This window comes from Tiliqua scincoides, chromosome 2 (assembly GCF_035046505.1).
Source record: "Tiliqua scincoides isolate rTilSci1 chromosome 2, rTilSci1.hap2, whole genome shotgun sequence".
In the NCBI taxonomy this organism is placed as follows: domain Eukaryota; kingdom Metazoa; phylum Chordata; class Lepidosauria; order Squamata; family Scincidae; genus Tiliqua; species Tiliqua scincoides.
Window position 1 is genome coordinate 177,743,560 of NC_089822.1, and position 13,949 is coordinate 177,757,508.

Genomic DNA, 13,949 nt, shown 5'->3' on the forward strand with positions numbered 1-13,949 from the left:
AGTGTTCTGAATCACATGGATATTCTCTTCACAGGGAGAGAGTGGGGCAGGGCCATGGAGCACATCAGCATGGGGAGAGGGCTTGCCAGCCTACATGCAGATATCCTGTAACCATGGAGACTCTCCATGGTTACAGAAGGTCAAACAAGAGCTATTGTTGGAGCAAGTTGTCTGCTTGGAGCTAGCCAAGGTACTGCAGCAGCAGCTCCAGTCTCACCTGCCTGTGTTTGCCACCCTCTGGCATCCTCTATGGTCTCCTGCCTGTGGTCAGGACACACACATGCATACACACACACTGGCTTTTTTGGTGTCATGTCCCATTTGGCCTTAATAGATGATGGTGAAGTACCAGTGGCTGATGAAAACTGTTTAACTGCAATATTTGCCAATACTGCTAATGCTCAGTTGGCTTACTAGGATGTCAAACATAAGGCTCACAGGCTGGATATGGCCCACAGAATCTCTTTATCCAGCCCACATGATAATTGGCTCTCCCAGCAACACCATCAGCTGCTCTCAGTTGGTGAGCTGCATAGTGATGCCTTGGCAGAAGCAGCACAGCTGAAAGTGTGGTCCACATGACAATTGGGATCTCCTGTATCTTGAAAATAGGATCAACGTTTGCATGTTTTCTCTTCTGTCATTTGCAGTAAATGAGTTCCCAAGTGAGAAAAAAGTGTATTTTTTGTCATCACCACCTTAATGATGTCACTTCTAGCCCTCAGTTGATACCAGGAACGCTACTTGGCCCACTGTAAGAAACAAGTTTGACATCCCTGCCTAACAGTGTTATGACTACAAACCATAGTGGAGATTGTCAGGTGGAGAAATATGCATAGCAACAATAGTCAAGTTGGACTGCTTTATATCTACAAAGGTTCTAGATCTGCACACTACACAATGAGGGCATATAATGGACTTCTCTGCATTACATCAGATTTGTTTTTCATGCAACACATGGAGACAGAATATGTAGCAGGAAGAATGCTAATGAATAAAATATATAGAAAACATTCTCCTCTGATCCCTTTTTGGGATCCCTCTTCTTACCCAGTAAGAAGCGGTAACATTCCTCTACAAATGTTGGACATGGTAACACAATAGTTTCAATTTTATTTTGGTGGAGCCGGTGGCTCATTGCACTGATGTTGGACACAGTAATGCAATAGCTTCAATTTTATTTTGGTGGAGCCGGTGGCTCATTGCACTGTGAGTTTCATCATTGTCTTCCCCTTAGAAAGGAAGGATAGGAAGCAAGCAAAAAAAATATCTGCAATTACTTTTTGCATCATCGTACAATAAATAAATAAATACATGTTGCAATGATACAGCAGCACAGGTGGAAGCCCAGTCTCAATTTCACAGCAAACTTTTTCTGCAGAGTCCCGAATCCCTTCTTTCCCCATCCCTGATAATATAATTTAGGGTTCCAGTAGCTAAATGCAGTCTGATGAATCTAGAGGTTCATGCCTGCATAATCCATGAGAACAAACAGCAATACAATCATTTGTCACTCAAAACTGCAAGCAATGCCGGCTTCTCTGCTGACTGATATATTTCTCGCAGTTTGGAGTGTAGGTTTCTCCTTTAGCGGCACAAGTGAAGGTTAAGGGGCCTTTTGGTTCTTGGCAATTGTGAGCTCCTTGTTGAAGGAATGGTAGATTACATACATAGAAATAATAATAATTCATGATCAGGTCTTGTATCTTGCAAACTTGTATTTTTTGCCCCTTGCACTTTAACTGTAGCCTTCAAGGTTGAAAAAAGATACATATGAAAATGATTTTATACTTTGAGTTCTGAAAACATGAACAATCAAACTTATGGCCTAATCCTATTGGGCCTTGCCACTAGCGGAATGCATGTTCTGACTGCCATGATAGCCTCATGGCAGTTGTAAAAGTTGCTCCGCCAAGGAGGACAGGTGGAAAGGCCAGAGCCTTCCCATGCATGTTAACAGATCACTAGTGACCTGCCAAGGCAGTTAGGATGGCAGGGGAGACAGAATGGGGATGGGGGGGCAACATGCTGGGAGGGGGAGGGTAGAGCATGTCAGTAACAGGGGTGGGGGAGGACAGAAAAGGGTGGCAACAGAAGCATGGGAAGGGTGGATCAGGTCTAGGAAGGGGGCAGTTTCGGTGGCAGTAGTAACCCCCAAATCTCAGACCCCTTCCCAGACTTAATCCAATGGTGTGGGTCCATGTGGACCTGCACTACCAAATTAGCACTGTGGAGGCTTACCCAGAGGAGATCTCCACAACTGCCCCCCCCCCCAGCCAAGGGGCAGGGAGAATGACTGGACTGTTAGTTATAAACTAAACTCTAAAAATTCTATCACCTGACTTCCATTCCAAATTCCTCATATAACTCTTTCCCAGCACTCTCCTGTCAAACCAGACACACTATGCAGTTTCTTTCTACTTCCTACAAAGATCTTTTATAGCCAAGGTGCACCCTGACAGGTCCATTTGAGATGATACATCCAAATCAGCCTGCCTATCATGCAATGAGAGACATCCAAGAGCACATGCTGTTTCCCATCCTTCTCCTTATCAAAGGGAGGCACGTCAAGACAACCCCCCATACAGTGAGGAGAAGGGGAACAACATGCTGGGAGGGGGACCAGGAAATGCATGATCTGTGGGGTAGGTGGGCCAGTTTAGAAGCTATCAACCAAACCAGCCTTGGTAACATAGGGCATTATTGAACAGTAGCAACTGGAGTGATTTGAAAACTTGTTCAAACCTCTCCATTTCAACGGAAGGATTTAGAGCCCAACCTGGGCTCGGCGCCGCGGCTTCATGACACCATGCACTGTTGCAAATGTGCTGTCAGACACGTTTGCGAGCCTCACCACTGGGCTACTGCCTGTGCTAACCCAGTACCAGGCTAGTGTGGGGCGGGTGCCCAGCCTCCGCCGCTTGGCGGACTCATGGACCACCAAGCCACAGCACGGTAAGCAGGGGAGGGGGCGGGGAGGGGGCGGAGATGAGGCGTGGGGAGGGCTGAGAGAGGGCAGGTGGGAGGTGTGCCAGGGGAGGGAGCGGGGTGGCAGGAGGCAGGTCTGGTGGAGCTCAGCTCCACTGGATCCTGTGAGTTCGTGCAGGGCTCAGCGCCCTACACAAACGGCTTTACTTTACCGCCAACCTTTTGGTAGGTCGTAAAGTGAGTAGCCCCATTGCGGGGCTGCTTCCCTTCTCCTGAGGTGCCGCCTGTGGTAGCCTGAGGTACGCAGGATCCGGAGGCAGCCGATCTCGGTGCTGCCGAAGCTGGGTGCCCCGGGCAGCTCAGGATTGGGCTGTTAGGCTTCTGAGGATAGTTCTGGGCTCATGGATGTGAAGATGGCTTCAAGAAATGTATATGAATGGTGTTTGGGTGCTTAGACACTTCAGAAAAATAGAGCTGTTCCTTTCAAGCTTGGGCTTTTTCAGTCCTCAGATGAAATCACTGAAGTCAACTGCACAGGGTCTGAATAAGAATGTTTTGTAAATCTGAGTAAATTTCTTAATTTCTACACAGAGCAACAATTTGCTTCCATTCTCAGAGTGACATGTAACTCTTGGGGGCATGTGCTTGGAAAAAGATTGGGCGAAAGGCTTGTAGCAACAGGAATTAGCATAAAAAGAGCAATGTAAACCCATCTGGCTTTAATGGATCATTTCTGCTTATTTCTTCCAAAGTTCTTTTTACATTTGAACCATGGCTGCACAGAGATCCAGTCATGGTCCTAGTGATCCACTAGCTTCACCAGGAAGCATCAAGTCGGGGATCCCTTCCGCAAGTAAGAAAACAACATGGAAAAATGTATCCACAAAGTTTTTCAGTTCCTTGAGGAGATTTTCTGTGGAGACAGCACGGGTGAGAAATACTGTGTTACCTCTTCCCTTGGCCTCTGGAAAACCATATTGTTCAGCTCCAAGGAAACCTTTCCTCATTGCACCTCATCTCAAACTGTCATTTTGAGGAACTAATTGTTTCTCACAACTGCGTCCTCGAAATGGTTTTCATTCGCTGCAGATTCCCCCGATTTTGCCGTCTGGGGTCTCGGCTTACTAGCTGTCCTTTCCTTTACCCCTCCAGGAGGGACAGTGCGGGGAAAGAGCAGTAGTTCCCCATTCTGACAGAAGGACGGCTGACTTTGGACTTGTCTCATCACAAGCTTCTGTGAGCTGCCAATGGTGCGGAGGAGTGCTTTTGACCATTCAGCTTTCAACCATTCCAGGACATCCAGGAATCTCTGTGGAATAGACAGAAAACATGGTCAGCTTTACATATCATAGAACCTCCCCCCTCCAAAGGTGATGTCCCAGAGTTATAGTTATCAGGTCAAGCTCACACCAAAATCTCAATCCCTGATTTTGATGGACACAAGTTATTTCTATTTCCCTTTCCAATACAAGTGGGTTTGAGATATATGCTAATTACAAAAGGAAACCAAATTCAATATTAGGAAGACTGCACACGTAGGAATTATTTGGTCAAATTCCACCCCACAGCCTCAGCTCATTAGGTGAGCATAGCTGCACCTACCAGAAAGCCACTGAAGGAGAATACCCTACATGCTCTCCATTATGCCTCAGTTCAGGCTCCTAGGGTTAAAGCTGGATGAACAGTTTTGTGTAATCAACTGTCGTTGGCTCCCTGATGGGCTAATTGGTTTTACTAGCTAGTTTTATAGTCCTGTGATGTTATGGTTTTTACTGCTGCTTTTATGGTTTACCATCATTGCATTTCTGTTAAATTTTGTAAATCACCTTGAGGCAAAAGAAATAAGGTGAGCTCTAAAAAGACAAATAATTGCATATGCCATAATAAATAAGGAAGAAGCAGCTGAAGAACTGGTGCAAGGTATTTGAGGAGTAAAGGTAGATGAACGACAGCACAAAGCTGTTGAGAGCAGGTACCATTTCAAAAACCAGGATGTGTAATGGTTAGAGAGTTGGCCTTAGGCCTGGAACATCCAGGTCCAAATCCCATGAAACTTCCTGGGTGACTCTCAGTCTCACAACTTTCACAGGGTTGTGGTGAGGACAAGAGGAACTATGTACATCACCCTGAGCTTCTTGGAGGAAGGGCGGTATAAAAATGTGAAAAATAAAATAAAATGCTGGAGCAATGAGTAATTCTTACTGTGTCCTAAAGATTATCAGTAGTTTGGTGTACAATATAGTCATCTCACCACCAAATGATGAGTAGAAAGAGGGATTTTTTGTCCTTTATATAAGCTTGCTTCTCCTTTTTTGGTGAGTCTGGAAGTTTTATTGAATGGCACAATACCTGTTTAAACAACACAATCCTGCTGCTTGTCTAGCTAGAGGTAGGTCCCATTGAGTTCAATGGAAATTACCTCAGCTAACTGTGTACATAGGATTGCATTCACCCAACTAACCAATATTATGAAGGCATGCTATAAGAAGGATGGGCGTTTCAAGACTTCTTTCTTCCATGTGGGGTCAATAGGTCAAGCAAGGTGGTCACACTGCTCTGATGCTCCGCTGGGTTTGCTATAATACCTATGCAAATCAGGACACGAGCTTGTTGAATTTACAGAGGTAATTAAGACAAATCTTTGGTATTCCCCTGCAGCTATACATTGACTTCATACTTTTATCTTTCTGTGCATTTTAATTAGCCATATTTCTATTTGAATGTGTTAAAGAAATTGCATGTCACAGTCCTGAAGCACTAAATGTGAACACCATAATTCTGCATTTCTTTTTCCTTTCAATAATGAGATGCATTCTCCTATTCAGCCTCATAAATCCTTGTCTTCATAAACTACCTTATTTGTCAACATTTCTACAGGCGTCTTTGCCATGCTTATCTTTATAATGGTGGTTCAAATCTACAAAAGCATTTCCATTTCTTGGGGGGGGATTATCACTGCACTCTGCCTCGGTCTATTTCAGACTTTTTTCAGCTTGACCTGATGAGCTGTTTTTTCACTTAAAGAGTAGCCCAGAGGGAGTCAGCACCAGAATAGCAGCACACAGGGAAGGGATATTCAGCCCTTTCCCACTGCACCATTGCCCCAGTGAAAATCAGCCTACTCAAAGCAGCTATTGACATCAGGAAGGCATGATTTTGTCTGTGTTGCTTTCTGGGTAACAGAGAAAACTACTGGGCAACCCAATCCTATCCCAGCTGCGGTGCCAAAACGGCTACTGCTGCATCCAACTGCATCACCGAAGTTCTCCTCAGGGAAAGGGGACTTTTCTCCCCTTCCCTTGAGGAAAGCCCCCAGCCCTGCAATGGGGCTTCTCAAGTCTACACTGGCTATTTTGCTGGCACAGACCTGAAAGCTTCCATGTTGGGTTTTGCACCTGACACAGAAGATAGGCTATGCAGAGCAGGTCCTATCCCCCTCCCAGGCCGGTTCTTCCCACCCTACCCCATCCTCCCCCTGCCCTGGAATGCCTCCCCCCACTCCAACAGACTTTACCACCACCTGGAGCTGTTCCCTTGCTTCAGGTGGTGTCCATCCAGTGCTGGGCTGGCAACAGCACTCCTTGCACAGAGGGTGCTGTAAATGTGTCTCTACAGCACTGCACAAAATTATTGTCTTCTGCCCTTGGCATTTTCAGCTGCAGCCCAAAGGAGCTTCCTTTGGGTGGGATAAAGCGCCCTTGAGAACTCCTTGGACAAAAGAATGTTTTGTAATAGCCTCTTATCAATGTTTTTCAGCTGTCATTCCCAATGCATGTTCCTGTACTAGTCAGTTCTTGTGTTAGAATATTCACAGAAAATTATATAAAAAGAGATCAGGAGATATGGCATTCCTCCAACTTTGATATCTTCCCACTGAGTATAGTATTTATCACTTTCTGTCATCTTCCACTGTTTATTTTTCTGAAGCTGCTGAAGAGTTTATGCAGAGCAATATGGTTGATGGGAGGAGGGTTGTCCATGTTATTTGGTGTCTCATGAGATCAGCGTCTCATCACTTACACTGCTACACACGTCGTATCATATTTCTGGCCGTTCAGCTTGTTCACTAGGCTCTGAAAGGACTTCAGGGGAAGTCCTATGGTACAACCTACCATTTTCAATTGGCTACAAATGGTAGCAAATGGACCTTGATAGTTTGAGAAGGATTGATTTGTGACAATATTTGTAAAAAACAAAAAGAAGACTTTGAGCATATATCTACCCACAGACAAACTGTTTTCCTTAGCCATTTTCTTTGCCCAGGGAACCTTGGGGATTGTCATTCTGTGAGTTCTCTAAAGAAAGAATTTTTAGCATTCTCAACAAATATCAGTTCTTAAGATTATTTGGTAGAAATTAAAATATTTCAACTGGTATATAATTACTACAAGCTTGTAGTATAGTTACACTCCAGCAGAAAGTCTAATTTGTTCTAGCCTTATGCACACATTACTGTAAGTGTGGAGACTCTCCATGCTTACAGTATGTCTTGAAGTGCACCAAGAAGATACATCCTTGGACTCACAGGCCTGCCCCCCATCCATCATGGTTCAGCTGGCTCCCAGCATCCCTAAGCATAAGAGGGATCTCTCTTCACATAAACCATGCTTTGCTTCAAATGCTGTAGGTGTGGGGAGATGGGCGTTCTGAGTACATTATCAGTAGAGGCAGAGCTTGCCAGTACATTCATGCTGCCTTGGACTATGTGTGGCCTCTACAGACTAGAACAAACTGAATAGGACTTCTGTGATGCAAACATTCGTGGCTCCCCCGTTTGATGGCAACAGGGCAAGTCCAGTCTCTCCTAGTGCTACACCATTTCTGACTTTGATTCAATCTGTAAAAGAGACATAAAGAACACATATTTTCCCCCCCGATGCCTCCTGATGAACTCAAACCACTCTAAAGCTACAGCAAATGCTGCAAGAATGCCATTCATTGCATTCTACAGAGTGTGATGGAAACGGGAGCTATTAAATGTTTTACAACCCAAGAGAATTCTTTACTGATGCACAGAAGAAGAATGAGATGAAGAGATACTTTTTCCCCCCAACAAGCTACAGGCTCACTTTCCTAAACATCTGTCTTGAGAAATCAGACAGAAACTCAGATGTGCTGGAATTCCAGCTATCTGCTGCTGCGGGTGACCCTGTGGGAGACTTTGTTTTCCTGACCTCTCATGGCCATTCTTCTGATTCAGGAATAAAGCTGGGCTAAGTTCATAAAGCGAGTCAGACACTGCAATTCAAGCTAAAGGAACTGCAGACACTGCAAGCCAGCTAAAGGAAAGTCCCACAAGGCCTACCTACAGTTCTCCACACTACCCTGATGCAAGCTTGAACTTGTTCTAATGCCAAATGAACTACTTCATGGGCATAACTGACAAGCCGGGGGAGTGTAACAAACTGGCTGACAAAATCCCTGTTTGCAAACAGCCAAAATGGTTGACTCACAGACACAGCAGCCACAACCTCTTTTCTCTCCCTCACCCTTAGTCCTTTTGCCTGTACATTCTTCTGCTAATACCATAAAATGTCCTTCAGCCCCGGGTCACGTGCTTTCCCTAATTTTACACTGCTGTTCATGTCTTCATTTCTCTACCTTCTCCACCTCAGAAATGGATTTTCAGCCCATTTTCCAATCTATCCACTTTTCTTTGCCAGCTGCCTCTAGCTCCCCTGTCTAAGAAGTTTCGTGCTTCTTAATAAATCGTACTAGTACTACTACTGTGGTGCATGCAGTGTCCTAGTTCTCCGCTTCTCTAGTGCTCTGTCCTTTGCTGCCCTTGTACAATAGCATATTGCTCCTCCTGTCCCAACTTCTATAACTTTTTTTCTCCCATCCATTCTGACCTTTCACTTTCCTCACAGAAGCAGCAATATTCCTGTTGATTCTAATGCTCACCATCGCCCTGAAAAGTTGGAGTATTCTTAACATTAAATCACAGAAAATATCACAGCAAACCAACCTGGTGTAAAGACTTGGGGCATGCAGACTGGCAAACAAAATACATGTATGTCTTTTATTGCATTATATAATTTACACAGATGGAATATCAATGCTGAATTATTATCATGTTTGAACTTCCTTATCATATGGACACAGCAAAAGGGACTGGTTTGTCAAGTGAGTAGTTGCCTACTTGAAACACTCATTATCAACCAGCAGTATATGCATATTAATAATAATAATAATAATAATAATAATAATAATAATAATAATAATAATAATAATAATAAATAGGTTGTACAAATTGTACCTTTGCATTAATACATCAGCAGAAAAGGTGAAAAAGGATCTTAATAATAATAATAATAATAATAATAATAATAATAATAATAATAATAAATAGGTTGTACAAATTGTACCTTTGCATTAATACATCAGCAGAAAAGGTGAAAAAGGATCTTAATAATAATAATAATAATAATAATAACTTTATTTTTACCCCGCCTTTCTCCCCGAAGGGACTCAAGGCGGCTTACAACATATTAAAAACAATTTAAAAACAAATAAAAACATATTAACACATACTAAAAACAGCAGTCAGAGTAAAAAAAAATAGGTAAAAAGAGCATAGAGCAGCAGCAAGTCATAAAAGAATCAGGCCTGTAAAAAAATATTAAAAGATGTTAAAAAGATGTTAAAAGGCCAAGAACTCAGAAGGCCTGTTTAAACAGAATAAATAAATCTTATAACTCCAAGTGCACATATGAAATGATAGTTTGGAACCCATCTTTCTTATAGGTTTTGGACTGATTAGGATATACCGTATATCAACTGGTTGATGACCAGATGTCACCACTGCATCACGTCAATTAGTCTAGTTTTCCAAAACTCAAGGGGAACACGGAAGGCTAATGCCCTACTCAAGACACTACAGCAATACTTATCTACAAGATTTTAGATCTCACTCAAGCAGTTCTCAAAACACTGAGATTTCTGCCCAAAGCCCAGTATCCACCACAAATTGCAACTGGGAGTTAGGTCAGTCACACAGTCCATTTCTCTTACAAGCATGTATGCATGTCTTGTCCTCAGGCAAGAGCATGTCGATGTCTGCTCAGGAAGGTTACTGTTAGTATAAAATGGACACAATGATTCAGACATTGGCCTGCCCTCATGTTCTTTTTAAATTTTATTTAAAATGCTTCAGTTGCTGAATGGTAGAGAACAAGGAGGATCTTGTGCCTTCTTTCTCTGAAAACTTGGTAAACTTTTCCTCATATTTTGGCATATTTTAAGAACTCCTTTCTTTATCTTCATCTATTCCTGTAGCATTTAATACACAGCAGATTAGAGCATCACCACTTGGTGGTGCCAGCATGCCAGGGAAAAAAAGAAACTTGCCAGAAGCTCCAAGGGGTGGAAAAGGTTCCTCCTTTACTGTATCTGGGAACATGTCTGTTGATTTTTAGACGTAAAGGGTTTTTCCCCCCAGTAATGAATAATTCTGCAGCCTATTCAGAATACAGAACAACTGTAAGACAACAGAAACCAACAGGCTAAAGTTACCATAGTTCTCTTCCTTGTTTATATGGGCCCAAAGAAACAAAAGGGAGTCTTGTGGCAACTTAATCAGATTATTGGGAAAGAAGCTTTCATAGTTCACTTCCTCCAAAGTTCATTAAACTTTCTGATGAGCCATAATTTATTGCAGTGGTCCTAAACTCGTGGGTCATGACCCACCAGCCTGAGAAGCACTGTCCCTTTAAGAGGTGGGGGCATGGGGAAAGCGGTGACACAGTCCCCAGGATCATGCTGCTGTGGGGAAGGGGGGCTTTCTTTCAACCTAACCTACCTGCTGCCAGGGTCCAGGGGAGTGTAGGGAGCCCCGCGGTGCCCTCTGCAGTGCTCCCTGTGACTTGTGGAAAGTGAAAAAAGCAATCACAACCCACTTCTGGGTTGCAATTGCGAAACTGTGTCATGATAGTTACTTTCACTTTCTATAAGCTGTGGGGAGCCATGCATAGGGCTCTGCAGGGATACCCGCACCCCTCCGGACCCCGGCAACATAGGTTAGGTTGAAAGAAAGCCTCTGTTCCCCACAGCAGCATGATCCTGGAGATCGCGTTGCTGTCCATTTCCCTGGCCGAACAAAAACTTATCTCAGGAGATTTACTCCTGAGAAGGCTGAGTACCACTGCCCTAAGAAACTGGCTACCCCTCTGAAATGTATACCCATAAACAATAATATAAATGAAGTTGCTGATCTCTTGACTAAAACATGCAACTTGTCCCTCAAAACGGCCAGAAGATTGGAGGATAGCAAATGTCACGCCTATCTTTAAAAAGGGAAAGAGGGGGGACCCGGGAAACTATAGGCCAGTCAGCCTAACATCTATACCGGGTAAGATGGTGGAATGCCTCATCAAAGATAGGATCTCAAAACACATAGACGAACAGGCCTTGCTGAGGGAGAGTCAGCATGGCTTCTGTAAGGGTAAGTCTTGCCTCACGAACCTTATAGAATTCTTTGAAAAGGTCAACAGACTTGTGGATGCGGGAGAACCTGTAGACATTATATATCTGGACTTTCAGAAGGCGTTCGACACGGTCCCTCACCAAAAGCTACTGAAAAAACTCCACAGTCAGGGAATTAGAGGACAGGTCCTCTCCTGGATTGAGAACTGGTTGAAGGCCAGGAAGCAGAGAGTGGGTGTCAATGGGCAATTTTCACAATGGAGAGAGGTGAAAAGCGGTGTGCCCCAAGGATCTGTCCTGGGACCGGTGCTTTTCAACCTCTTCATAAATGACCTGGAGACAGGGTTGAGCAGTGAGGTGGCTAAGTTTGCAGACGACACCAAACTTTTCCGAGTGATGAAGACCAGAAGTGATTGTGAGGAGCTCCAGAAGGATCTCTCCAGACTGGCAGAATGGGCAGCAAAATGGCAGATGTGCTTCAATGTCAGTAAGTAAAGTCATGCACATTGGGGCAAAAAATCTAAACTTCACATATAGGCTGATGGGGTCTGAGCTGTCTGTGACAGATCAGGAGAGAGATCTTGGGGTAGTGGTGGACAGGTCAATGAAAGTGTTGACTCAGTGTGTGATGGCAGTAAAGAAGGCCAATTCTATGCTTGGGATCATTAGGAAAGGTATTGAGAACAAAACGGCTAATATTATAATGCCATTGTACAAATCTATGGTAAGGCCACACCTGGAGTATTGTGTCCAGTTCTGGTCGCCGCATCTCAAAAAAGACATAGTGGAAATGGAAAAGGTGCAAAAAAGAGCGACTAGGATGATTACTGGGCTGGGGCACCTTCCTTATGAGGAAAGGTTATGGCGTTTGGGCCCCTTCAGCCTAGAAAAGAGGTGCCAGAGGGGGGACATGATTGAGACATACAAAATTATGCAGGGGATGGACAGCGTGGATAGAAAGTTGCTCTTTACACTCTCACAGAACACCAGAACCAGGGGACAGCCACTAAAATTGAGTGTTGGGAGAGTTAGAACAGACAAAAGAAAATATTTCTTTACTCAGCGTGTGGTTGGTCTGTGGAACTCCTTGCCACAGGATGTGGTGATGGCATCTGGCCTGGATGCCTTTAAAAGGGGATTGGACAAGTTTCTGGTGGAAAAATCCATTACAGGTTACAAGCCATGATGTGTATGCGCAACCTCCTGATTTTAGAAATGGGCTATGTCAGAATGCCAGATGCAAGGGAGGGCACCAGGATGAGGTCTCTTGTTATCTGGTGTGCTCCCTGGGGCATTTGGTGGGCTGCTGTGAGATACAGGAAGCTGGCTAGATGGGCCTATGGCCTGATCCAGTGGGGCTGTTCTTATGTTCTTATAAGTTCCTGTAAGCCCACATATGTCAAGTTTTATTCAACACACACAAAAATTCACCCCTACCCCTATCCTCTTTAATGATAGACAGAGAAGGCGATTGGAGGCAGGAGAACAGTAACCCCTTTGGAATTTGCTTCCTGAAGTGACTCTTTCATGTTGGTTCATGGCGACACCAGGTCAACAATTGCTATTTGCTCCTTTTCTTGTGAAAAAAGCAAGGACAAAAAAAAGGGTGGATACATGTTCCAGAGCTGCAAAAGGAGAGCGCATTGCAGACGAATGGCTGCATAAGTGAAAAGCCAATAGGTCACGAAATGGTAAAGGATGGTAATGCTACAGATCTTCAACATGTCTTTAGGTGAGTACACTCTCTTCCTGGAACAGGATGGCAGGCTGAGCATCTAAAGAATTGTTTAAAAGCTGCCTGGGAAGAGGTTGATGGCAGAGCACCTTGTGGAACTGAGAGAAAAAGAAAAACAAACATTTCCCCAAGGTGCTCATAAGCATAATGGGTGGATTTTGCCTAGGAAAGAGCAGCAAAGAAACTTTCCTTTGTTTGACATTTCCTCAGTTGGTATTTCTACCTGCCTCTTTGAAAATATTCGTGCTCCTCCCTCCTGTGTTTTAAACCCACAACACAACGAGATCAGAAATGGAGGAGGAGAGGGGAGGATGCAGAGCAATGGATTAAATCAGCAGCGTCAGGGGAATTAAATACAGTCCCTTCAAGAGTCGATAAGCGCTTCGCTCTGAATATTATACCTCATTGCTATGGCTCATAGACAGGAGGCTAATTGCCTCTATCCCCTCTTGCCATGGTTACGCAGCCCATCATTAAGTGTCAATTGTCACATTTAATTTCCTCGCAAAGCGCCTCCTCTTTGATTACTGCTAGCAACCCTCTGCCATCTCATCTCCAGGCAGGCATTCACACACACCCCCCCCTCCCACTAATAAACCTGATAGTACACTCAACGCCGGCTGGGAACAATCATTGTGGAGCAGGACCCAGAGAGGTGTTGGAGTTGCAATCACAGCCACGATGCCTGTTGTTATTAGGAAACTAGGAGCACAAACCCATCGCTATGACCGGACAGAACAGAGTGGGATCACAGACATAATGGGAGATCGTCCCTGTCTTCTTGATTAAACCCTAATGTTTCTTTCATTAAATTATGTTTCGCAACACCTCTGTTATTCTGTCGGTGACTTTTCTCCTGTTT

The 13,949-nt window shown here is 44.1% G+C and overlaps 1 protein-coding gene across 1 annotated transcript in view; it reads right to left on the minus strand.

The window, feature by feature from the left end:
- Window positions 1-1,099: 1,099 nt before the first annotated feature.
- ADRB2 (adrenoceptor beta 2) overlaps window positions 1,100-13,949 on the minus strand; it is a 60,640-nt gene continuing 47,790 nt past the window's right edge. Inside the window, exon 2 of the mRNA XM_066615107.1 lies at window positions 1,100-4,237. Within this exon, the coding sequence (XP_066471204.1) occupies window positions 4,203-4,237 (35 nt within the window). The 3' untranslated portion in view covers window positions 1,100-4,202. The remainder of the gene's footprint in view (window positions 4,238-13,949) is intronic.